Source organism: Hypanus sabinus, chromosome X2, assembly GCF_030144855.1.
Source record: "Hypanus sabinus isolate sHypSab1 chromosome X2, sHypSab1.hap1, whole genome shotgun sequence".
NCBI lineage: Eukaryota > Metazoa > Chordata > Chondrichthyes > Myliobatiformes > Dasyatidae > Hypanus > Hypanus sabinus.
This window is the reverse complement of record NC_082739.1, coordinates 29103635-29131258: the sequence shown is the minus strand read 5'-3', so window position 1 is coordinate 29131258 and position 27624 is coordinate 29103635. Positions and strand designations below refer to the sequence as shown.

Below are 27624 nucleotides of genomic sequence, written 5' to 3'. Positions count from 1 at the left end.
GGTGGGGTGGTAGGTGAGGACAAGGGGAACCCTATCCCTAGTGGGGTGGCGGGCGGATGGGGTGAGGGCAGATGTGCAGGAAATGGGAGAGATGTGTTTGAGAGCAGAGTTGGTGGTGGAAGAAGGGAAGCCCCTTTGTTTAAAAAAGGAAGACATCTCCTTCGTCCTGGAATGAAAAGCCTCATCCTGAGAGCAGATGCGGCGGAGACGGAGGAATTGTGAGAAGGGGATAGCATTTTTGCAAGAGACAGGGTGGGAAGAGGAATAGTCCAGGTAGCTGTGAGAGTCTGTAGGCTTATAGTAGATATCTGTAGATAAGCCAACACCAGAGATGGAGACAGAAAGATCAAGAAAGGGGAGGGAGGTGTCAGAAATGGACCAGGTAAATTTGAGGGCAGGGTGAAAGTTGGAGGCAAAATTAATGAAGTCAACAAGCTCAGCATGCGTGCAGGAGGCAGCGCCAATGCAGTCATCGATGTAGCGAAGGAAAAGAGGGGGACGGATACCCGTATAGGCTTGGAACATGGACTGTTCCACAAAGCCAACAAAAAGGCAGGCATAACTGGGACCCATGCGGGTGCCCATGGCTACAACTTTGGTTTGGAGGAAGTGGGAGGAGCCAAAGGAGAAATTATTGAGAGTAAGAACTAATTCTGCTAGACGGAGGAGAGTGGTGGTAGAGGAGAATTGGTTAGGTCTGGAATCCAAAAAGAAGATAAGAGCTTTGAGACCATCCGGGTGGGGGATGGAGGTATATAGGGACTGGACGTCCATGGTGAAAATAAGGCGGTGGGGGCCAGCGAACTTAAAATCATTGAAAGAATTCAAAGCGTGAGAAGTTTCACGAACATAGGTTGGACGAGATTGAACAAGGGGGGATAAGACAGTGTCAAGGTATGCAGAAATGAGTTCGGTGGGGCAGGAGCAAGCTGAGACAATAGGTCTACCTGGACAGGCAGGTTTGTGGATCTTGGGTAGAATTGGGAAGTGCGGGGTGTGGGAACTATGAGGTTGGTGGCAGTGGATGGGAGATCCCATGAGTTGATAAGGTTGGTGATGGTATAGGAGACAGTGGCCTGGTGCCCACTACTTTTACATCTCTTCGTAGCTCTCCTTTCAGTTAGTCCTGACGAAGGGTCTCGGCCCAAAACGTCGTCAGTGCTTCTTCCCAAAGATGCTGCCTGGCCTGCTGTGTTCCACCAGCATTTTGTGTGTGTTATCTAAACCCTGCTCCAGCTTTCTCCCCATATCCCTTTACCCATCTGGCCCTGGAACAAACTGGTGAATCTTCCCTGAACTCCCTCCACAGAAGGAACATCTTTGCTAAGATAAAGAAACCAAAACTGAACACAGTATTCAAGATAAAATTGCAAGGCATTCCTGATCCTATGTAATATCCTCTTGTTATGAGGGCCAGCAAATATTTTAACTTCCTTATCAGCTACTACAACCAGACGCTTATTTCATAAGGACATCCAAGTCTCAAAGCAACTCTGGAGACACAAAATGCTGGAAGGTGGAGTCATTCTACAGTGCACTATTTAGACATTTCCATGGATAGGCAAGGCTGAGAGAGATGCGAGTCAACTGCAAGCAAATTGACTACCTCAAAAAGGCAGCTTTGTTGGAATGGACAAGTTGAGTTGAAGGGCCTGTTTCCATACTATGTAACTCTATGACTTTGCAAGGTCTCACTCCTCTCCAATTGTAATCTCCCCAGCCCTAAATCCCCCTTGGGTATGAACTCTCCAAAAATTCTGAACCGTTGATTCCATCATTGGCAGCTCTACTTCAATGCTAAATCAATAATCTCAGCCATTCCTGCCAAAATCTCTCCTTCCCTTTCTTTTTTTTTTAAAAAAGCAATGACCAAGCTTTGCATAATTTGCCCTAAAAACATTTTATAAGGTTTTGTGTCAACTTCATGCAATAATACTCCTTGAAAATAACCAAGATATTCTGCTACTTCAGAAATGCTGTAGAAATATTGTTGAAGATTCCATTCACATCAGCAGAGGGCATGGCTGAGCATGAAGGAAACATTTACTTCAGTCTTTAAGGAAGAAGCTGCTGCTGGTTTTTCAACAACAGAAAAAAATGCAGTTAATAGTAGCCCATGGGACTTCCGGTAAGATGGCGATTGTTTAGCTGCTCCAAACTTTTGTTCCGTCATTCTCCCTATCTTTGCACTATATGTCTCCCTTCTTAAAGCTTAGTTAGGTATTTTATTAGGTCTCTTTTACCTGCCTGCGAACACATCTATCTTATAATGGCTACCAAAAGTACTAAAACTGGGAAAAAGGAAACTTCTACGGCTTTGCCGGCTGACATTCTCGCTGTTTTGGAACAACATCGACAAGATATTTTAAAGGAATTTAGAACTTCTTTCAACCAGCTGGATGTCAAATTGGATCGTATCAACGCTAGAGTGGATGAACTTGCTGAACATTTATCTCGCATTGACTCAACTTCTGAAGATTTAAAACGCCGTGTTCAATATCTTGAAACTCTCTGCTCCAGCTTTGAGGAGAAGAATAGTAAACTTTTTTCCAAAATAGTGGATCTTGAAAACCGGAGCAGACGTTGCAATCTACGAATTCTTGGTTTGCCAGAGGCCACCGAACAGGGCTCTCCCGTGAAATTTTTTTCCGATTTTCTCTGTGAGATTTTTGGGAAAGAATTTCTTCCGACTCCACCTGAGCTTGAAAGGGCTCACAGGATGTATGTTCCCCGTGCAACTCTGGGTTCCAGTCCACGGCCGGTAATTTTGTGCTTTCATCAATACCAGATGAAAAACCGTTTGATTATGGAGGCACGCCGCAGAGGTACTTTTGCTTTTCAAAGTACAGTCATTCGTTTTGTGGAGGATTTTGCCCCCCAGGTTCTGAAGATGCGTGCCGAGTTTAAAGGTGTAATGAAAGTGCTTTTTAATCGCGGATTCAGACCCTCCCTTCAAAATCCAGCCGATCTTCGAATTACGCTTACTACTGGAGATTATAAGTGGTTTAAATCAGTGAAGGAGGCTGAGGCATTTGTTGGAAGTCTTCCGGCCACCTCGTCTTCTTCGGAACCGGCCTGACCTTCTAAAATGGTTGATAAGTACCTCTTGAAGTAAAACTATTTTTTCCGGACTCAGACTTTACTTGAATAGTTCAGACATTATCTATTGAAACTCTAAGGGCTGTAGTCAATCTCTCCCTGGACTTGGTGCGTTTTTTTCTAAATAGATAATCTGAGTTTAATGTTTCCCTGCGGACGTTTAGATTGTACTTGTGTAATCTATTTTATTTTTGTATAACCTTATCTATAGAGATCTACAATTGACTTTAACTTGTTTTGGAGGTTTGGAGTTTTTATTGAAGGCCTCCCTGTTGGTTGATTCATAGTTTAAGTTTTGCTTTTTTTTTCTGTAAATGGTTGATAAGTACTCTCTTCGAATCTATAATTTCCCCCTTTTCTCCCTCCCTTTTTTTTTCTTTTAATCTTTTATAATTTTTCGCAGGTAGGTTAGTTTTGGTTTTCTTCTGATTTTCTTTGTATCAAGTTTTATACTTCTGTTGAAGTTGTTCCTATTTGTAAATATGTTTTCTAGTGCATAAACTAGCTACTGTTTGCTATAGTATTTATACGGAACTGTTGTTAACAACACAGAACTGGAACTCATATTTGGGTTAATTTTTTTGGTAGAGCTAGCTGCTTTTTTAGGTAGCCGTCTAGTTTTGGGTTGCGAGGGTGGGGTGGATTCTCCAGTTCCAACACTACTCACTGTTTCTTTTGCTTTCCTTTGTTATTCAGGACATGTCTGTTTTGATTCTATGGATCTATGTTTACATTTTTGCTCCCAGACTGTTATTGTACTGCTTGATTTTTTATATGCCTGCTGCCTTCTATGCGCTAACAATTGATAATGGTTAATACACTTAAACTTGTGCGCTGGAATGTAAAGGGATTGAATCACCCTGTTAAAAGAAGGAAGGTCTTCTCACATATTAAACAACTCAAAGCTGACATTGCTTTCCTTCAAGAAACTCATATTCGTAGTTTTGATAATTCTCGGCTTTTGTTAAAGTGGGTGGGTCAGCATTTTCATTCATCCTTTGCCGCCAAAGCTGGGGGGGGGGGGGGGTCTCCATCCTTATTAAATCAAATATTCCTTTTGAACACCATAATAAGATATCTGATACAAATGGCCATTTTATTATTGTTTCTGGTAAATTATATAATACTAAAGTTGTACTAGCAAACCTGTATGCCCCCAATTTTGATTATGTTAATTTTTGTGAACGTTTTTTCTCCTCACTACCAGACTTAAACTCATACTCTCTTATACTGGGTGGCGATTTCAATTGTTGGTTAGATCCTAATTTGGATCGGTCGTCCTCTGTTACTAGACTGCCTACTAAACCTGCCTTAGCTATTCACTCTTTTCTCTCTAATTATGGTATCTCTGATATATGGCGTTTCCTTCATCCTACTGAGAGAGATTATTCTTTTTTTCCACATGTTCACCATACCTTTACTAGAATTGACTACTTCTTACTCGATAATCAACTTATTCCATTTGTCTATTCTTGTGATTATCAGAGTTTACTGATTTCTGACCATGCCCCAATTACTCTGTCTTTAAATTTTCCTGGTCTCCCTCAGAGGAATAAACACTGGTGGTTTGATTCGACTTTATTATCGTATGATAATTTTCTAAAATTTATTGAGGATCAGATAACCTTTTATTTTAACACCAATACATCACCTGAAGTGTCATCCCAGATTGTCTGGGATGCCATGAAAGCATATTTGAGGGGTCAAATAATCTCCTATACAGCAAATCTTAATAGAAAGTCCTGTGCAGATCAATTAGACCTCATTAATCAGATTAAAGAATTGGATCAACTGTATGCTCAAACTAAGAATCCTGAATTATACAAGAAGCGTGTAGAACTTCAAACTAAATTTAATCTTCTGTCTACTCAACCTGTCGAACGCCAACTTCTTGAAAGTAAGAGTCGCTTTTATATTCATGGTGACAAATCTGGTAAATTTCTAGCCAATCAGCTGAGGCGTTCCAAAGCCAAACAACATATTACAAAGATCCAGAAGGAGAATGCAGACTTTACATCGGATCACTTAGAAATCAATGACGCTTTAAAAAATTTTTATTCTCGACTTTATTCCTCTGAATCTCTGAATGAGAATATCTCTGTTGATCATTTTTTAAATAATCTGAATAGTCCTTCGCTTTCATCTGATTTTAAAGCTAAACTTAATGCGCCTATATCATCATAAGAAATATCTTTTGCAATTTCTGCATTGTCTTCAGGGAAATCTCCTGGACCTGATGGGTTCCCCGTAGAATTCTATAAATCATTCTCTTCACTTCTTTCTCCTCAGTTATTCTCAGTATTATCTGATTCGTTTAATTACGGTAAATTGCCACGCTCTTTTAATGAGGCATCTATTATTCTTTTATTGAAAAAGGGTAAAGACCCAACAGAGTGTTCCTCGTATAGGCCAATTTCTTTGCTTAATGTTGATGTTAAAATCTTGGCCAAAGTTTTGGCTTATAGATTAGAAACTGTTATTCGCTCTATTATTTATGAGGATCAAACTGGTTTTATTAAAAACAGTCTTCCTTTTTTTAACATTCGGCATTTATTTAACATTTTATATTCACCTCCAATTGGGATTCCTCAATGTGTTATTTCCCTCGATGCGGAGAAAGCATTTGATCGTATAGAGTGGAACTACCTTTTTGCAGTTTTAGAAAAATTTGACCTCGGTCAAAGTTTTATCTCTTGGATCAAATTGCTGTATCTGTGTCCAACTGCCTCTGTTTTGACTAATTTTCAGAAATCCCAGTTACTTAACCCCAAACGTGGCACCCGTCAGGGATGCCCTTTAAGTCCCTTTCTCTTTGATTTAGCTATAGAACCTTTGGCGATAGCATTTCAAAATTGTCCTGAATTGACCGGGATTTGGAGAGGTGGTGTTGAGCATAAAGTTTCTCTTTATGCTGATGACTTATTACTTTTCCTTTCAAATCCATCTACATCCTTACCTCCAATGTTTTCATTTCTTGATCAGTTTAGCCAGATCTCTGGCTATAAACTTAATTTACATAAGAGTGAACTTTTCCCAATTAATAAAGAAGTACAGGAATTAACATTCCGTGATCTCCCTTTTAAAGTAGTTCATAATCAATTTACTTATCTTGGGATTACAGTCACAAGGAAGTTTAAAGATCTTTTTCGTGAAAACTTTGCCAATCTTTCATATACTATAAAACAGAGTCTGTTACAATGGTCACCTCTATCTATGTCTTTGGTCGGTCGTATTAATGTTGTTAAAATGTTTGTTCTCCCTAAATTTTTATATTTATTTCAATCAATCCCAATTTTTATTCCTAAATCTTTTTTTGATTCCTTAGACTCTATTATTTTGTCATATCTGTGGAAGAATAAGCGCTCTAGAATTAATAAAGTTTATCCCCAAAAACCTAAAAAAGAGGGTGGCATGGCTTTACCTAACTTTCGTTTATATTATTGGGCAGCCAATATACGTTGTGCTACCTTTTGGTCTTTTTTCCATGGCCAACCCGAGTGCCCTAATTGGGTGGCAATGGAGTTGAGCTCCACTAAAGATTTATCTATCTCTGCACTTCTTGGCTCTGTACTCCCAAGTAGTTTGTCCAGATTAATAGTTAATCCTCTTGTTAGACACACTTTGTGTATATGGGCTCAGTTTAGGAAATTTTATGGTTTCCATGGTTTTTCCGTTTCCAGCCCTGTTGTACATAATCACCTTTTTCTACCTACTACGTACGATTCAGCATTCCATGATTGGTATAGGAAGGGCATTAGACATTTTGAAGATCTTTTCATTGATAATCGCTTTGCTTCTTTTCAACAGCTCTCTGCTAAGTTCAATCTGCCCAATGCTCATTTTTTTTAGATATCTCCAAATTAGACACTTTATTTATCCTTTAATTCCTAACTTCCCTGAAATGCCTGAGAAAAATGTTATGGATTTCTTTCTTTCTATTAATCCACTAGGTAAAGGTTTAATATCATTTATTCTTGATAAATTAGCAGCCTTACGACGTGCCCCTGTGGATAAAATTAAAATGGCTTGGGAGCATGATTTAAATACCTCCTTATCTGATGAGACTTGGGACTCGATTCTCAATTCGGTTAATTCAACCTCTCTTTGTGCTCGCCATTGCCTTTTACAGTTTAAGATTGTTCATTGAGCCCATATGTCTAAATCTAAATTATCTCGATTTTACCCTAACATTAGTCCGCTTTGTGATAAATGCAAAAGGGGTGAGGCCTCTCTCATTCATATGTACTGGTTTTGTCCTAGCTTGGAGAAATTTTGGAAAGATGTCTTCATAACGTTATCGTATATTCTGAATCACCACCTAGAAACTAACCCTTTAATTGCTTTGTTCGGTTTCTGGGGTGAGACAAATTTACGTCTGAGTTCGACTAAGTGTCGAATATTATCGTTTGCTTCTCTCCTGGCTAGACGTTTAATCCTCCTGAGATGGAGAGATGTTGCCCTGCCCACGCATGCTCAATGGCTTAATGATCTCAATGGCTTAAAGGTCTGGGGACCTTTTATTGAGTACTTTCATAACCTTCCTCTTAACTAAGGTTTTTTTCCCGGTCCCTTGCTTTCAGCTCCTTTCTTTTGGTAGTAGGCATTAATATCTTCTGTTGCTAAGTGTATTTACAGTTTTGGGGGTTTGATTGTCCTGATTTATATTCTCTATATTGTGTTGTGGTTGGTCTGGAGTTTTTTTTTGTTGCGGGGCTTGGGGAGGATACTAATTTTACATGTCTTCAATTTGGGTGCTTTCTCATTTATCTTATTTGTACCTTATTATTATTGTATGTTTATTTTTGCACTGTATCAATGTTCTTCATTTTGATCTGGGGTTTTTTTATCTGTAGCGATGTAGAAAATGTATAAAAAAACTAATTAAAAAAAAAAGTAGACCATAAGACATAGGAGCAGAATTAGGCCATTCAGCCAGAGTCTGCTCCACCTTTCCATCACGGCTGATATATTATCCCTCTCAACCTATTCACCTGCTTCCTCCTCATAAACTTTGACACTCTTACTAATTAAGAGCCTATCGACCACTGCTACAAATATAACCAATGACTTGTCCTCCATAGCTGCCTGTGGCAATGAATTCCACAGATTCATCACCCTCTAGGTAAAGAAATTCCTCCTCAACTCTGTTCTAAAGGGATGTCCTTGTATTGTGAAGCTGTGCCCTTTGGTCCTGGACTTCTCCAACTATAGGAAACATCCTCTCCACATCCACTATATCGAGGCCTTTCAACATGTTTAAATGAGATTCTCCCTCATTCTTCTAAACTCCAGTGAGTACAAGCCCAGAGCCATCAAACATGCCTCATCCCTGTGACCTTGTCTGGACCCTCTCCAATATCAGCACATTCTTTCTAAGACACGGGGCCTAAAATTTCTCATCATATACCAAGTGCGGTCTGACCAACACCTCATAAAGCCTCAGTACCATACTCCAGGTGGACAAAACATCAGTAGAGGAAATACAAGAGAGACTAGCTGCATTTCATATGTATAAACAATCCTGGTGCAAATGGAATAGATTCTAAGATGCTGAGGAAAGGAAGGGGGAAACTGCAGAGGTTCTGACCATAATCCTCTAAATATCTGTTCATTTCGGGGAACTACCCTATGAATGTTTCACTTCTGTTCAATGAAGAGTGCAAGGATAAAGAAGTAACCACAGATCACTCAGGTTAACTTCTGTAATAGGTAAAATTCTGGAAATGATAATCAGAACAGGTATAGCCATGCTGTTTGATTAGAGAAAGCCAGTATGGATTTGTGAAAGGAAAATTGTGCCTAACTAATCTGATGAGAGTGTTTTGATGACATAAGAAAGGGCCTATCGAAGGAAATGATGCTCATGTGATATAGATGGATTTACAAAATGGAATCATGAATGAATCCCATGAAATAAAGGGGAGTGAAGCAGCATGGATAGAAAACTGACTATTGTATAGGAAAGAGTGGTAGTTCATGTTTCTGTTTGGACTAGAGGGAAGTGTACAGTGAGGTTCCCCATGAGTCAGCATACATACCACTTGCTTTTGTAATATATAATAATAATTTGGACTTGGGTATACAGAATATACAAAGGACTTCCAAGGTTAGAAGTGGAAGAACTGTGTCTTAAGAGACAATATAAATCAGAGGGAACAATTCTAAAAGTGTTGAGAGAATAGAGATCTGGAAGTGCATGTGCACAGTTCATTGAAAGTGGCACATCAGGCTGAAGAGGTAGTTAAAGAAAGAAAGGATAGCAATCTTTCAAGTCAAAGCACTGAGTACAAAAACAAGGAAGTTGTGTTGCATCTTTATACAACACTGGTTTAGCCACAGCTGGAGTAATGTATTCGCTCTAGGTACCACACATTAGGAAAGAGGTGAAGACTTTAGAGCAGGTGCAGAAGACATCTATCAAACGGTCTCCAAGGACAAGGTACTTCAGCTACATGGAGAGATTAAAAAAAACTGAGGTTGTTCTCCTTCAAAGGATGTAATGAGAAATATGATCCAGTTATTTAATATAATGAAGGTTATATGTTCAGAAAAGGTTCTCATTGTTTATATTGATCTATCTTTATGACCTTGACATAGGGGTGTCAGCCATAATATCCAGATTTGCAGATAATGCAAAACTTGTCTGTATTGTCAACTGTAAGGAAGAAAATCAGAGATAGCAGCAGGATATTTACAGGGTAATGTTGGCAGACAAAGTTTAAAAGTGAGAGGTGATAAATTTCAGTATCAAAAATTAGGAGATATAATTCAGTTAAAGATACATACTTGTGCATACATACTCCTGAGCCTGTCTGCCTGGGAGGATTGAAAGTAGCAGAACAAATTGAGAAAGCACACAATTCCACACAATTTAATGGAGGCAGAGAGCATCAAAGCAGTGAAGTAATTCTGAACTTTGTAAAACACTTGTCCAGACTCAATGGTTATGCTACATTCAATTCTGGTCACAAGATAGGAAGGATAGACCAGCATTAGAGAGGGCTCAGTGAAGATTTATGAGAATGGCTTCTGGAATAAAGGGCAACAATTATGATGATGGGTTAGAGGCACTGGGTCTATTATTTTTAAAAGAGAGGGCTGCAGGAAGATTTGATGATGTGTAGAAAATAAGGGATCTGAACAAAGGGGATTATGCAAGGCCGTTCCTTTAACAAAGATATCAAGGACTGGAGGCCACCAGAAGAAAGAACAAAAAACAGTTAAGTAATACCAATTTTTTCAAACAACTTGTGGTTGGAACTTGGATTGTACTGCCTGCAGATACTGTAGAGATAGTTTCCATTGTGGTCTTTAATAGGGAATTGGATAAATAGTGAGAAAATATGCTAGGCCACAGAGAAAGAGTCACAACATGGTGAGCTTCTATAGTGATTGAGGGTCAGCACAAACAAGATGGGGCAGATGGCCTCCTTCTTTGCTGTAATCATTAACGCAGAATAACAGTAACTGAAAGAATAAGTGAGCAGTTAGGGCTTGAAATTCAGGACCAGATAAACAATAGAGAGCATATGAAATAATTCAAAGAATGAATGGAAAGTTGGCCATTAGCTTTAAGAGCAATAATACAGCAGAGTGGATGCTTGGTCAATCACATAAACTCTGTTTGAACCCCCATGAAAAACACTGTTTAGTCTGAGCACCACACTTCACTCTGGCCTTTCAGGTTTTCAACATAGGTGAGTCAGTATGTCACCAGAGAGTGGCACCCCGAGTTGGCATTGTCTCCACTTAACTGGTTTGGCACAGCACTGTGGGCTGAAGAGTCTGTTCCTATTCTATACTGTTCTATATTCTATGCAATTCATCAATAATCATTGCCAGCTTTCATTTCCCCTGTCCCCTAACCATCACTCCTCTACTCCCTGTCCCTAACACACACCTCAAATTTGTCTTGTGATGGTGAGGAAACATTTAGTTCTGTAAACGCTCTGCAGCAGATTCAATACTGAAGTTGAGATGAGAAAATCCCTGTATGCCTTTGAGTTTTCTGGTTTACAGTCCTAGAATTCCATACTTAACAGGGCACTAAGCATGGCCCTGACCACTGACTAGGCTGCAGTGAATATATATCCTAAAGAGGACTGTTGAAGAAAGTGCAAAGTAACTGGGTAATTTCATCAGTCCATTATTTTTCCTTTGTGATGCCATTCCTCTTATAGCTATCGCAATGTTCCTTTCTATTCACCTCTTATAGCTCATCCAAACAATCTGCCTGAAGCAACACAGCTGATCATACGATTTACAAAGTGATTCCCTGTTCCAGTGACAGAATGCACTCACCTGAGTCGGAGTCTGATCCTGTTCAGATGATGTGCCCCAGACAGGCGGACTGTCAGTCTTAGACTCCATTCCTGATCCCCTGAGAAGTCTCATGCAGCCTCAGTACATCATTTACTGCAGTCACATATTGACATCAGGAACATAAATATAACTCAACCCTGGAAAATATACAGATGTTTAATAAAGAGGTAAGCAAACCTGAATAGGCTTAATACAAGTGCAAAATTTCAGCATTTAACTTACTTCAACAAGACAGAAAGGCTTCAGGTTATAATATTATAATAAACCGATGTGCAATTTTTTCCTAAAAAGAAAAACAAATGTTCACCATTTAGTGGCAGTGGAAAAAGCCTAAGATCAGATTGCTATTTTTCAATATGGATTACTGTTTCCATGTGAAATCACAGAGAAAACTCGCAACTTTTAAAACATCAATGCAAGGATTTTTTTTAAGGTCAATGCATATTGATGTAGAAGCTGTTCAAATAACCAGATCATATTTTAAACCCTGCCATCACTTTACAATTTACCTGGGTGATCAATGTTAAGGTGATGTTTATTTATAGCCTAAAAGGCAAACCTACTAACAATCACACAGCGGGCCTGAAATTCTATTGTCCTTGTAAGTAGCAAGCACCAATAGCACTCAGCAGGGAGCCTGCAGCTAACTGCCCCAGTGTTGTTACTTCATGGTTTACTACTCAAACCTTATACCACAGCTTGAGTTCAATGGCAATGAGCATATATGAAGTCTATAAACTTTGTTTTCAATTACACAGATCTATGGAAAATTAATAGTGCTCATGGCACCAGGGACGAGTTCTCAAAAAAGAAATGACTACTCAATCACACGACTGTTGAAGCCATGAATGAGCATTGCAAATACTATACAAGCAGTCAGACCGACAAAGTAGTCGCTGGATTCCACTGCAAACAGAGATATGATGACAGTGATTCAATATGTCCTACAGCAGTTTACAAAGCCACCAAATGATCTGACCCATGGAGGAGGTGTGGTTCTGAGCGAGAAACAGCTGCTTCCACACAAGATTAAAGTATTCACTCTCCTGACAATGACACCCAACTAGCTCTCACTTGTCGCTTAACCAGTCAGCCCAGAATGCCACTATACCAAGTTGTTAGGATGTATTCTGGAGTTACGGTATATAGCAAATATTAATTTCAACAGCAACCAGTCTTCAGACCTGAATGTGGATTGTAGCTTGAATTTAAAATGTACCCAAAACAATGACGTTCTTGGAGTTGCAGACTGAGGTTGATTGCAAACAAAAAACACTCGATTTGACCCAAGATGTCTGAATATGCATGAATGCAGCCAACCCAGAGCCACCTGGATTAACATTAATTTTGGGTGTCTGCAGTGTTCGCGTGAAGACAGAGGTGTTTGAAAATCATATGCAATTCAAAGGAAGCACTGTAAATGCATTGTAACTATAGAATTCTCCTACTGTTACCTTTGATCTTTGGGCATATAGAAATATCATACAATATTGAATCAGGCAGCTCTCTTCTTCTAAAAGTGTCTCCAGTATGATTCCTGCTTGTTTTGCTAATAAAGACTTCTATAATCCACCAGCTTCAGTGTCTCTCTGGTGATGTTATTTTTCCACAGTCACAACATTTGGAGGCTTGTCCAGGGTGAGTATTTCTTTAAGATTAGTATTCAGACTTTGATCTATTCACGAAGTACAGTCGGCCTTCCCTATCCGCGAGGGGTTGGTTCCGGGACCCCTCGCCGATACCAAAAAAACGCAGATGCTCAGGTCTCTTATTCGACCTGTTCAATGCAGTGGACCTTAGGACTCAACGGAACCCCGGACCTTATTTAACCTGTCTCAGTTTGGTGGACATTAGGACCCGGCAGCAGAGCTCTGAATCTGCAGTGTTTCTGTTCACGAAAATAATCATGATCATGATTGAAAATAAAGTTGAAATAATACAATCGGAAAGAGATGAATTGCTATCATTCATTGGAAAAGCATTAAGCTACAGTCGGTCAACGATCGGAACAATTTTAAAGGATAAAGTGAGAAAGGCCCTGCCCCGATGAAAGCTACAATTATTACTAAGCAACACAGTGGTTTAATTATTGAGTTTTGGGGTTTTGATCCTCCTCATCAACCCGGCACGGAAGGATAGCGTGTTCGGGAGTGATCTGTCACTGGATCGCCCAGCGCTGAAACATACATTAAGTGTTTTATATGCATAGAAAGGTAAAATATATACTATATACTAAGACAAACGTTTGATTAACTGACGCTAAATAATATCGGATGTACCTGTTCCAACTTACTTAGTAAAAGAACTGGGTTTTTATCGATCCCGATCCACGATAACCTACGCACATCCTCCCGTATAGATTAAGTCGTCTCTAGATTATTTATAATACCTAATACAACGTAAATGCTATGTAAACTAGTTGTTATACTGCATTGTTTAGGGAATAATGACAAGAAAAAAAAAGTCTGTACATGCTCGAACAATAAGTGCTGGAAGAGCACTTCTGGGTTTTCTCGATTCGCGGTTGGTTGAATTCGCGCATGCAGAACACATGGATAAGGAGGACCAACTGTACCACAAACACGGCGGAGAACTAAATTGGTAAATATAAAAGTAGTGTGTGTATGCGCGCATGTAGGTGTGTTTATGTGAGGGATAGAGATCTTTGGGTAATCTGAGACAGGGCCATCACTTGCGAAAGGTGGTTACTGACCATCCAGGACACCAGTGGCGTGTGTCACTATACAGTTCAGGGAATTGTATAGTAGCAGACGCATGCGTGTGTGTGTCTACTTGTTTTAAGAATACATCTGTAACCTTGGTGAAACAGTTAAATGCAAAGGGATACAACAGGCATTACGAGCTCAGACACACACAAGTAGCAGATTGCAGAGTACGTACTCTGGTTTTAAGTATGTACTGTTTAGTTTTATCCACTGTTTATGTTTTGCATAATATGGGAATTAGTGTGGAGATATTTGAGGGAGAGGTTATATCCAGATATACCTGTTGGGATGACACCTTTTGACGTCAGGTCAAGAACCCTGATGACCTGAGCTAGGCCTTGACCCCGATTACAGCTATCCATAAGCCCTTCACTCCCAAAGAAAAGCAGAGCATTTTGACAGAGTTTCCCTCATTTAAAGTCGCCTGCAGAAATGCAGAATTCTGGTGAAAGCTCAAGGAAATTATTGCAGTTCACCAGAGGCAATGTCCTGAAAAAAGTGTGAGAGTCACTCACCAAAGCAGGCAGAATCTACAGCAGCACCCTCTCTTTCTGATTCTGACTACTGTACCGCCAGTGGTGGCCATCCATGGATGTACACAAGAGGTTTATAAGGGAGCCGGCAATGTGAAATGTTAGTGGATATGGGGGGTCAGTATTGATAGCTGATCTACCTTCGCCCATGACTGGAGAGGTGCTGGAGGTGAAACAATGAGGGTAGAGAGAATCAGCCCCAGGAACTTGAGGCTGAGGGAGTGCAGCTTCCTGTAGATTTTTTGGTGTGGCCAAGCAATGAAGGTTCTGTCCTGAGGATTGACACACTGAGTAAGGCAGGAAAAGGAGAAATAAAGAGAAATAACAAATAACAAGACTGTGTGACCCACAGAGCAGCTAACATGGCCCACAGAGAGACAGCAGCCCCAGACAGGGTAAAGTGTGGGAATAATGTCAGGAGGCCCCAAGGTGAGGGGCCAAACACAGTCAGGGGCTGTTGGAAGTAGTGTAGTTGCCTGAGGAGGTAGCATGATTGAAGTAAAGGCTTACCAGAAAAAGGATAGTAGGGAATGGGCGGGAAGACATTGGTGCAAAGAGGACAACAGAAGAACATGAAGTTACAGAAATTACAAGGGTACAGGAAGAAACTACAGATGCCAATTTAGGATTAATTGTAAATGTGAAGGACCACTGTAATCAGGGCAAGACATTGAGGGATCGAACAAAACAGCAGCAACATATTGCTCAGAGAGCCAAGGGAGAGAAGATACTCCTCCCACAGCCAGGTGACCATGGTAGGGAGCTGGCTGATAAGACAGGTTTCATTCCCAGGTGGATCGAACCACAGGTGGTGCTCCAGACGAACGACGCCTGTGTTGGTGTTCAGTCCCAGTGAGGCAGCCAATGCAAACACTGGGCTCAGGTAAAACCGTGTGACCCAGCTTCTTGTCACCCTCTCAGACAGAGCAAGCGATCGAGTGTACCCGGTAGCAGTGTCATTACAGGGAATCCAAGTGATGAACACCAACTGGTTGTGTCAGACCTGACCACACCTGATAAAAGCAGATCCACAGCAAAAGCTTCAGACACAGAGAGAGTGTGAACAGTGTGTTATAGCATAACGGTAACTGTACTCTGTAATGAAGGCTGGTTGCTGAAGGTAGATGATTAGCTGTTTCGCTCAGAACAGAAAAATGTTCGGTAAATAGATGGGAAGGGATCTCAGTTCCAGCAGAGACGTCAGATTCCACAACTTTGATACATGGCAGACTGAGAAAGAGAAGAAATGCCAGTCGGAATGGGGAGTGAATACAAATGAACTGAACCCTTTCAATGGCTGGGCTAGCAAACAACTGGACAGTCCAGACCGGGATGAGGCTCTTGCAGTCATTCAAATAAAGACCACTCCAGCCCATGCTGTACATCGATGAGAGGCTGGCTGTCAAGATTCTGACAATCCTCTGTCACAACGTGGAGTGTGAATTGTTGCCCATGAGCCTGATACATTTACTTTGCTGGTGCCCCTGACTAGACGGTAACCACTAGTGAGTTTTTGCTATCAGAGAATGAGGGGTGAAGATAAGAATGTGATTAAACTGCAATTGGCCAGTAGGGAAGGAGGCAACAGGCATAGGAATGCCAAAGCTGCATTTAAAGATGGTGGTCAAATTTCTGGAACAATCTCTACTTAAGAGTTTTGTACGGAGCCTTCAGGGATGATAGCAACCTGACCCAGGGAGGAGTTGTGGTTCTGAGCAATAAACAGCTGCATCCACACAAGATTAAAGTATTCGGACTCCTGACATTGACACCTAACAAGTTCTCACTTGTCCCTTAGCCAGTCAGCCAAGAATGCTACTATACCACATCAGAGAATGACACAGCAGCACCACAGGCAATGCAGCAATCTCACAGCTCCATTCACGTAGGATTGATTCAGAATGCCAGTGCTGCAAGGAGTTTGCACATTCCCTTATGGCCACGTGGGCTTCCTCTCAATACTCCAGTTTCCATCACATTACAAAGGTTATTAGATTTAACAGGATACTTCAAATTACCCCTGGTGTCAGTGGGTAGTAGAAGAATCAAGGGGCAATAATGGGCATGTGCAAAGTGAGATTATGGAGAAATGGGTTCGTTCTGAGAACCAGCACTGATTGAATAGGCCAAATAGATGACTACTATGTCAAATGTAAACAGAACATGGACAATGCCACTCTGGCCAAGAGCCCCTTATAGTCTGCAAGTTCTTTGGTGCCTATTCAACTGCATGAAGGTGCCATGGAATTTATTTATTTGTTTATTTATTGAGATATGGCATCAATATTCCTTTTCGACCCTTTGAGCCGCACTTCCCAGTAACACCAGATTTAACCCAAGCTTTATAACGTGTGAGGAAACTGAAGCATCCGAGAAAACCCACACATTCCATGGGGAGGACATACAGACAACACTGGAATTCAACTCCAAACTTGGACGCCCCGAGCTGTAATAGTGTTGAGGGAACCGTGACGCTACTATGACGCCTGAAGTTGCACAGCACAGAAACAGGCCCGAAGCCCACCGCATCCTTATGACCATTTTCCCAACTATACTAATCCTACTTAAAGACAAAATGACCACTTAATCATACATGGCAACTTAACATTACTCACTGGAGGGATTCAATGGGGATGGTAGGTTGACAATGTTGCTTAAAAATGTTGCAGACATAAGAATGAAATATTTGAAATATTACAAATGAAGCTGCATGAGCTAAATTGTAGAATAAAAAGGGGAACATCACACTGCTGTAACTGCACACTTCTTGTCATTTGTTTGGCAGCCACACAGTCTCAAGGATGACTGTCTTCTGTGGATTTTGGAAGTGATTGACTAAGGCTCACACAGTACCTGTATCTCCAATAGCAGAAGGAATGCAAACAGAATGGGAAGATGGGTAGTTTAACGTGATGTGCTTCTACTGTTTACACTGGACTTCTAATTCAGTTGCCTTACCAGTCAGATGCAATTTATCTTTCTAATCCTCCCATATGACTCATCATGCCAATGCCCACTGGACTGACTTTTTTTTTCTATATTTAACTGATCTCACCATCAAAATTCAAGGTGACCGATGAGCAGCAGTTGACCATACACAGTCACAAATAAACTAATTTTTAAAAAGGATATTTCAGTAGGGAGCAAAAACAAATGGAAAGATCCAAACATGACTTTGCAGAAACTTGATTATGAATTTGGGAGGTCATCACATTTAAAGAATTTGCAGAGGGTCAAGATGATAAGTTTTCAATGGAAGGAGTTAGAACCTACCAGCAAGAAACTTCAATATGATCAGCTGAAATATAGCCAGGAGGGAAACCGGGTGGGAATAGTTGCTGAATCTCAAGAACAAAATTAGCTCAAGTGCATGGAAGGAAGTGAGAATTACAAATTGGGGCTTGGCAGAAATAGTTGAATGGATGCATTCAACCTCTGACCACCTCCTCAGATTTTTTGAAATATAGTTGAAGAAACAGTGAGAAAGATAGAAACCATTTGTAAAAAAAAAAAATCCTCTGGATTCCACAATGATCTAGAAACAGCAAATGCAGGGCATTTATCTAGTCAGTGCTCGTGTAAATGCTAAAGAAATGTTCCTCCTGTACTGCTTCAATAAATTAAAAAGGGCCTTGAGTTAATCTGGTGAATGTGGATGGTGTCTCTGTGCCAGCAGTTACATACAAGTCATCTGCCTCTTTGGATACAAATGTGATTTATGCAAAGTAGGTGGTGCAGCTTGTTGAGCAGCTGCCTGATTCCAATGACCTGGGTTCAATCCTGACCTTGGGTTGTTGGAGTTTGCACATTATCCCTGGACCATGTGGGCCTTCCCCAGATCCTAAAAGTGTGCAATAAATTATCCCAATGTTAGATAATTGGTAGTGGGGGTGGAGAGATACTTGATGCGAACATGGAGAATGATCTGGTATAGGGTAGGATGAGTGTAAAAATATATGCTTAGTGATCAGCATGGACTTGTCATGTAGAACGGGCTGTATCTCTCTCTCTCTCTCTCTCTGTGAATTTAATACTTGAAATGCAGTTTTGTAAGGGTCACAGTTAATTTTAGTACATCTTAAGTGGTGTACAAAGATTCTTTTGCAATGGAAGTAATATATAGCTTGACTTCAAAATTATTTGCACATTAATTTTCAGTGATCTCTGTACCCCACACCTGTTACTCCCTCACATTTTAAAAGTGCTCCAGCTGCTCTGCTTTCTAATTTTTCCCCCCAAAGTGACTGAACTTAAACGTCTCTACATTGCATTTTATCTGACATACCCTTGCCCACTCACTCAGCCTGTTGACTTTCAATCAATACCTTTCTCCATCTTTATCACAACGCTACGCAGCTTTGAATCATCAGTAAATCTTGGAAATAATATATTGTTTTCATCTAAATCATGGATATGAATCATTTACACTTGCAGCTCTGCCCAAAGCCCTGTGGCACCCAATTGGTTTCTGCCTTCCAACCCAAAAATGACTCTTAGTCTCTGACCATTAATCAATCTTCAACCCATACTACTATACAATAAAAGCCTCAAATCATATGTGCCCAAAATTTGCTTAAAATATTTTGAGTCCAAATATACACATCAACTGAGATTCTTTATTATTCTTAAATGCAGCCACAGAAAACTTCAATTAATTTGTCAGACATTATTTCCTTTTCATAAACCCATTTTGTCCTGTTGTTATTAGTGAAGTAGTCTCTGCCATTTTCTTAACAACAGATCCTACTGAATCCTGACGAAGGGTCTTGGCCCAAAACATTGACCGTTTACTCTTTTCTCTAGATGCTGCTTGGCCTGCTGAGTTCCTACAGCATTTTGTGTGCATTACTTGGAATTCCAGCATCTACGGATTTTCTCTTGTTTGAGATTTTACTACTTCTGAGGTCTTTAGCTCTACAGAAGTATATTGCTATCAATGGTAGAGTTCAGGAATCTATGGAACATTGAAAGATAACACACAGTGCATTCACTTCTTCCAAAGAGCCATACAGCATTAGTACTTGTAATCCTGAGTCACTCTTTTCCACAATAAACCCCAGCACCTTACCATGCACTGTGAAAATCCAACACTTAGTTTTCTTCCTAAAAGCAACATCTTGCACTTGTCTAATATTTTTAAACTACTTAATTGATTTTCAGTTCTATTAATTTCTAGTTTTCTGAAAATTCCCAGACCCTGCATGTCACCTGATATTATTTTTTACTTTTATAAATAAAAATAACTAGGATGCCTAGCAATTTTACGTATTGCACTGTATTGCTTCCCCAAAAAAAGTAAACAAATTTCATGACTTATGCGGGTGATACAAGAGAATTATATCATATATCATTATATATATAATGATTATACAATAATTCAAATTGCTCAATTCTGCTACTATGTCTTATTTCATTTTTATTCATAGAAGCTTTTATGGTCTGCTTTGTTATTTTTTCCCTTTATCAGCCTCTGTTGGTCTGTCTTTGCTGAATTGATTTTCAAAGTCACATAGTTGGTTAAATGGAGACCACATGTGTTCAGTCAAGGTGTTTTAATTGATTGTAGTACAAATACACCTGTATCTGAAAGGTCCAACTGCTGGTGAGTCAGGATCCTGGCAAAAACTACACCACAAACACAAAAGAACACTCCAAGCAACTCCATGAAAAGGTTATTGAAAAGCACAAGTCAGGAGATGGATCCAAGAAAATTTCCAAGTCACTTGGAGTACAGTTAAGTCAATCATCAAGAAATGGAAAGAATATCTGCCTAGAGCAGGCCATCCTCAAAATCTGAGTGACCATACAAAAAGGGGACTAGTGAGCAAGGCCACCAAGAGACCTACGACAACTCTAGAGGAGTTACGAGCTTCAGCGGCCGAGATACGAGAGACTGCGCATACAACTGTTGCCTGGGTGCTTCACTAATTGCAGCTTTATGGAACAGTGGCAAAGAGAAAGTAACTGGTTTAAAAAAGAACTCAGATGAAATCTCAGCTAGAATTTGCCAGAAGGCATGTGGGAGAGAGTTCTATGTTCTGATGAAATCAAAATTGAGCTTCTTAGTCATCAGACTAAATGCTATGTTTGGTATAAGCAAAAAACCACACATCATCAAAAACACACCATTCCTACCATGAAGCATGGTGGTGGCTGCATCATGCTGTGGGGATGCTTCACTGCAGCAGGCCCTGGAAGGTTTGTGAAGGTAGACAGTAAAATGAATGCAACAAAATACAGGGAAATCCTGGAGGAAAACCTGATGAGAACTGCAGTTTGGAATAAGATTTGTTTTCCAGCAAGACAATGACCCAAAGCATAAAGCCAAAACTACACATGATGGTTTAAAAACAACTAAGTTAATGTCCTGGAGTGGCCAAGTCAGAGTCCAAACCTCAATCCAATTGAGAATTTGTGGCTGGACTTGAAAAGGTTTGTTCACTCACGATCCCCATGCAATCTGACAGAGCTTGAGCAGTTTTGTAAAGAAGAATGAGGAAAAATTGCAGTGTTTAGATGTGCAAAGCTGATAGAGACCTATCCACACAAACTCAAGGCTGCAAGTGCTGCCAAAGGTGCATTTACTAAATACTGAATTGAAGTGGTTGAATACTTATGCAATCAATTTGTAATTTAGATCACTTTGTAGAGATCTGTTTTCACTTTGACACAAAAGAGTCTTTCTGTTGACCAGTGTCAAAAAAGCCAAATTAAATCCATAATGATTCAATGTTGTAAAAGAATAAAGCATGAAAACTTCCAAGTGGGTAAACACTGTGTGTGTGCGCGTGCGTGTGCGCACACACACACCTTTTGTAATTTATCATTTTTCTATTATGTATAGCTACCATTAGGCTGTTCTGCTCCATTTCATCATGGCTAATCCACTTCCCTCTCAGCCCCACATCCTTTCATGCCCTGACTCTTCAAAAATCTATCAACCTCCACCTTCAATATACCCAATGATTTGGCCTGCGCAGCAGCTTGTGGCAACAAATTCCAGAGATTCACCACTCACTGGCTAAAGAAATTCCTCCTCATCGCCATCCTAAATGGATGACCCTCTATTCTCAGGCTGTGACCTCTGGTCTTAGACTCCTCCCACCATAGGAAGCAACCTCTCCAAATCTATTCTATTGAGGCCTTTCAACATTCAATAGGTTTCAATGAGGTTCCTTCCCCTCATTCTTCTGAATTCCAGTAAATAGAGGCCCAAAGCCATCAAGCACTCCTCACACGACAAGTCTTTCAATCTCAGAATCATTTCAGTGAACCTCCTTCGAACCCTCTCTAATGTCTGTACATCCTTTCTTAAATAAGGGGCCTAAAACTGCTCACAATACTCCAAATGAGGGTTCACCAGTGATTTATAAAGCATCAACATTACATCCTTGCTTTTATATTCTTGAAATGAATGCTAACATGGCATTTGTTTTCCTTCCTACTGAACCTGCAAATTAATGCCCCCAAGTCCCTTTGAAATTTCTCTCAATTTAGGAAAACAGTCTCCATACACTTTTATTTCTTCTACCAAAGTGCATGACCATACACTTCTTGATCCTGTATTCCATCTGCCACTTCTTTGCTCATTCTCCTAATACTCAAGACCTTCTGCTCCCTCCCATTTCCTCAACAACACTTGCCCCTCCAACTATCTTTGTGTTGTCTGCAAACATGGCTACAAAGCCATCAATCCTTCATTCAAATCATTGACATTTCATGTAATACTTTGGGCTCTTAACTTGTTAAGCAGCCTCATATGTGGCACACTGTCAAAGGCCTTCTGAAAATCCAAGTACACAACATCCACCAATTCTTGATTGTCTACCCTACTTGTAATTTCTTGAAATAATTCCAACAACAGATTGTCAGGGAAAATTTTCCCTCAAGGGAACCACACTGACTTTGGCCTATTTTATCATGTGTCTCCAAGTACCACGAAACCACATCCTTAACAATTGACTCCAACATTTTCCCAACAACTAAGGTCCTATCTGGCCTGTAATTTCCTTTCTTCTGCCCCCTCCCTTCTTGAACAGTGGAGTGACATTTCTAATTTTCCAGTACTCTAAACCCATGCCAGAATTCATTGATTCTTGAAAAGTCATTACTAATACTTCCACAATCTCTTTAGCCACTTCCTTCAGAACTCTTGAATGTACACCATCTGGTCCAGATGACCATTCACCATCAGACCTATCAGAATCTCAAGCACCTCCTCCTGAGTAACGGCAACTTTACTCACTTCTGCCCCTAACAGTCTTAAACTTCCGGCATACTGCTGATGTCTTTCACAGTGAAGATTGATGCAAAGTACTTATTCAATTTGTTTGCTATTTCCTTGTCCCCAATTACTACCTCTCCAGCGGTCCAATATCCACTCTTGCTTCTCTTTTACACTTTATGTTTCTGAAGAACCTTATGGTATCCTCTTTAATATTATTGGCTAGCTTACCTTTGTATTCCATCATTTCCTTCTATATCACTTTCTTCTACTGGTTTTCAAAAACCTTCCTGATCTTCCTACGTCCCACTAATTTTTGCTCTATTATATGCCCTCTCTTTAGCCTTTATGTTGGTTTTAATTTCCCGTGTCAGCCACAATTGCATCATCCTGCCTTTAGAATACTTCAAGCAACACACACACAATGCTGGTGGAACACAGCAGGCCAGGCAGCATCTATACGGAGAAACGCTGTCGATGTTTCAGGCCGAGACGTCGACAGTGCTTCTCCCTGTAGATGCTGCCTGCCTGGCCTGCTGCGTTCCACCAGCATTTTGTGTGTGTTGCTTGAATTTCTAGCATCTGCAGATTTCCTCCTGTTTGCTTTAGAATACTTCTACCTCTTTGGAATGTATCTGTCCTCTGCCATCTAAATTGCTCCCAGACAGCTGCTCTGCCGTGATCCCTGCTAGTGTTTCCTTCCAATCAATTTTGGCCAGCTCCTCTCTCATGCCTCTGTAAATTCCTTTACTCCCCTGTAATACTGATATCTCTGACTTTAGCTCTCCTTCTCAAATTGTAGGATGATCTTGATCATATTATGGTGACTGCTACCCAAGGGTTCCTTTACCTTCAGCTCTCTAATAAATTCCAGTTTGTTGCACAACACCCAATCTAAAATAGCTGATCCACGAGTGGATCTACCACTAGCTGCTCTAAAAAGCCATCTCATAGGCATTCTACAAATTCCCCTCTTGGGTTCCAGTACCAACCTGATTTTCCCAATCTACCCAAATTCCATAACATTGCCCTTTTGACATGCATTATCTATCTCCCATTGTATTTTGGAAACCACATCTTTGCTACTGTTTAGAGGTCTGTAGATAACTCCCATTAGGGTCTTTTTACCCTTACAGTTCCTTAACTCTACCCACAACAATTCAACACCTTCTGATCAATCCTGTGTCACCTCTTTCTAATGATTTGATTTCTTTTTTTAAACCAATAGAGCTACCCCACCCCCTCTCCCAAACTACCTGTCCTTTCAATACACTGTGTATCCTTGGACATTAAGCTCCCAGCTATAATCTTCTTTCAGCCATAATTCAGAGACACCTAGAACATCATATATGCCAATCTGTAACTGTGCTACAAGTTCATCTACCTTTTTCCGTATACTGCATGCATTCAAATATAACACCTTCAGTCTTGCATTCATCACTCTTTTTGATTTTGTCCCCATTTTACATTGTAGCTCATCCTGTTGATTGCAATTTTGCACTGTCATCTCTTGCTCGCAGTCTCACTACACACTGCTTCTGTTTGTAAACCAACTACTCCATTCTCAGCCCCATCACTCCCGTTCCCATCCCCCACCAATTTAGTTTAAACCCTCCCAAACAGCTCTAGCAAACCTGCCCGCAAGGATATTGGTTCCCCTAGGGTTCAGGTGCAACCCATCTTTTTGCAGAGGTCATACCTTCCTCAGAAGAGATCTCAATGATTCAGAAATCTGAGTCCCTGCCCCCTGCACCAGTTCTTCAGCCACATTTTCATCTGCCAAATCATTAAATTCTTACCCTCACTGGTGCGTAGTACAGACAGCAATCCAGAGATTACTACCCTGCAGGTAAGTTTCTCAGCTTTCCATATAGTTTCCTAAAATCTCTCTTCAGGATCTCCGCACCTTGTCTACCAAAGTCATTGGTGCCAATATGTACCAAGACTCCTGGCTGCTCACCTTCGCCCTTGAGAATTCAATGGACCCAATCACAGACATCCCTGACCCTGGCACCTGGGTGACTATATTCCATCTGGGTGTCTCTACCTTGCATATAACCCACAGAATTTCGTCTCTGTTCCTCTGACTGGAACGTCCTGTCACGACTGCAGTCCACTTCAGCCTTCTTCTGTACAACAGCACCAGTGACTGTGGCTCCCCCCAGTAGGTCACCACCTCCAACAGTACCCAAAGTGGTATATTTAAGTGGCAGCTTGGTGCACCTGGTGCAGATGTGGCATACGGGAGGCTGGAAGTCTCCCAGAATTCACACATCTCACACCAAAAATACAACATAGCCCCTGGAGGAATTCTCACTGCACTGAGCCATGCTGTTAAAACTCTCTGATCTCTTTTCTCCTTTCCCAAATTTGCATGTAGCTCAGGTAATACTCACAAAACAGTACAACATAAAAACAGGTCCTCCCACCCACAGTGTTTGTATTAATTACGTCACCAATCTGAACTAATCCCACCTGCCTGCACATAGTACATATCCCTCTAATCCCTGCCTGTTCATGCATCTGTGTAAATGCTTCTTAAACATTGCTGTTGTACCAGCACATTCCAAGCATCTATGACACTGTTTTAAAAAAAAGCCTTGAATATCCTTCAAAGCAAGAGAGAACATATACAATCCTGATGAGTCTTGATAGGGTGGACGTGAAGCAAATATTTCTTCTGGAATGAAGAATCATTGCCTCAACATAGGAGCCAACAATGTAAGATGGAAATGAGGGTGACTTTATTCTTTCAGAGTTATTGAACTATGGAACTCTCTTCCACAGAAGAGGTAAACAGATCCTTGATAAAGTATGCAGAAAGATGGGTGAGATTACTACAGGTAGGTGGGTTTGCAGAGGTGAGATCACAGTCAGATCAGCCAAAATCTTATTGAATGGAGGAGTAAGCTTGAGGGCCCAAGTGACCCATTGGTCACTCAGGCATACAGGCATACACTTATATCATTAGTGTCCATGTTAACCATGACCACTTCATGCTATTCAAAAAGATTAAGACGTACAGGACTCAATGACTTAGTTTGGATTCAGAACCGGCTTGCCCATACAACAGAAGCGTTGGTGCAAGGGTGTTATTCTAGCTGGAGGGCTGTGACTATTGGTGTTCCACAGGGATCAGTATTGGGGTCTTGGCTAACTACGATAACTGCGATGAAAATGTAGAAGGGTAGGTTAATAAGTTTGCAGATGACAGAAGATCAGTGGAGCTGTGTAGTGTAGATGGCTCTTAAAGGATACAGCAAGATATGGATCATTTACAAATATAGGCAGTAATGTGACTGATGGAGTTCAATCCAAGCTTGAGGTGTTGCACTTTATGAGGTCAAATGAAGAGGGAAAGTATACAGTTCATGGCAGGCCCCTAAACAGAAGTAATGTACAGAGGGATTTGGGATCCAAATCTATAGCTCAACGTTGTCACACAAACACATTGGGTGGTAAAGACATGTGGTATGCCTGCCTTCATAGGTTGGGGCATTGAGTAAAACAATAAGTCAAGTTGCAGCTAAAGAAAACTTAAATTAGGTTGGCTTAGGAGTATTGTGTGCAATTCTAGTCTCATTATTACAGGAAAGATGTGAAAGCTTTAGAAAGGGTCCAAAACAGGTTTTGGTTGAACAAATATGCAATGTTCTCTGTAGAATGAGAAGGTGAGGGGAGACAATTGAGAGATATGAGGTAGAAATGTCAAATACTAGAGGACATACATACAGGTTTGGGAGGGGGAAGTTTAAAAGGGGATGTGCAAGGCTATCGATGTCAGAAAAGTGAGTTAGAAAAGTGATTGCTTTCTCTGAGTTCAGACAAATTCATACACAACATTCATCCGCTATATCTCCCTGCATGGAAAAAAATCATCAGCTGTCCATTTCCCTCCTTACATTCTGCCTGACCCACTGAGTTCCTCCAGCTCTGTGCCTGTACCTCCATGTTTACTTGAGCTGAAAATAATGTTTCATTTGCAATTCTTGTCTGTGTGCTTCAGTTAAAGTCACAATGACAGAGAGAATATTTCAGATATGGCCTAATTAAAATTTCTTTACAACATTGGCCTTGCAGTCAATCAAGTGTTTTCTCTTACATGCTTCTAATCACCCAGTTCCCCTCCCACTCACCTATATTAGGTGCAATTTAAAGTAGCTGATCTCAAAACTGGGATGCTCATTAATTTTAATCCTCTATCCAATGCACTGAAGTATTTCTCAAAAAATAAAAGAAACTGACCACTTGCCAGTTGCTTTTTGGTATGCAAGAAGAAACCAAAGAATAAAGGTGAAACATCACAGGGATAACGTACAAACTCCACATGGACAGTGCCAGTGGTCAAGATCAAATCCAGGTCACTGGAGACAGCAGCATCACTGTACCAATGAAACGGCTGAAGATAGTTGGGTCCCAGAAACTACCCCAAGGAGAACCAAGGTGTCTTGGGGTGAAGATTGACCCCCAACAAATACAACCATTTTTGTTTATGTGGGATATGATCCCAAGCTTTGGAATATTTTCTCCTTGATACACCATGACTTTACCAAGACTCCTTGATACAACACTTTGACAAACGATGCCTTGACAGTCAAGGGCAGCAACTCTCACCTTGCATTTAGTATGGTTGTACTAAGGTGAAGATCAGAATGGTCCCAGTGAGACACAAAGTGGCATCAGTGAGCAAATGCTGCTTGATCACATTATTGATGACAGC

At 40.6% G+C, this 27624-nt stretch overlaps 1 protein-coding gene across 8 annotated transcripts in view; it reads right to left on the bottom strand.

Moving 5' to 3' along the window:
• Positions 1 to 27624, bottom strand: part of prdm10 (PR domain containing 10) — a 153943-nt gene that overhangs the window by 114819 nt on the left and 11500 nt on the right. For 4 of the 8 annotated variants that reach the window (XM_059957151.1, XM_059957149.1, XM_059957157.1 and 1 more), the window contains exons 2-3: positions 11644 to 11704; positions 11401 to 11558 (exon numbers count right to left, since the gene is read on the bottom strand). In XM_059957151.1, the coding sequence (XP_059813134.1) occupies positions 11401 to 11493 (93 nt within the window). In that variant the 5' untranslated portion in view covers positions 11494 to 11558; positions 11644 to 11704. The remainder of the gene's footprint in view (positions 1 to 11400; positions 11559 to 11643; positions 11705 to 27624) is intronic. The other 4 variants (XM_059957153.1, XM_059957150.1, XM_059957156.1 and 1 more) reach the window with 1 other exon arrangement.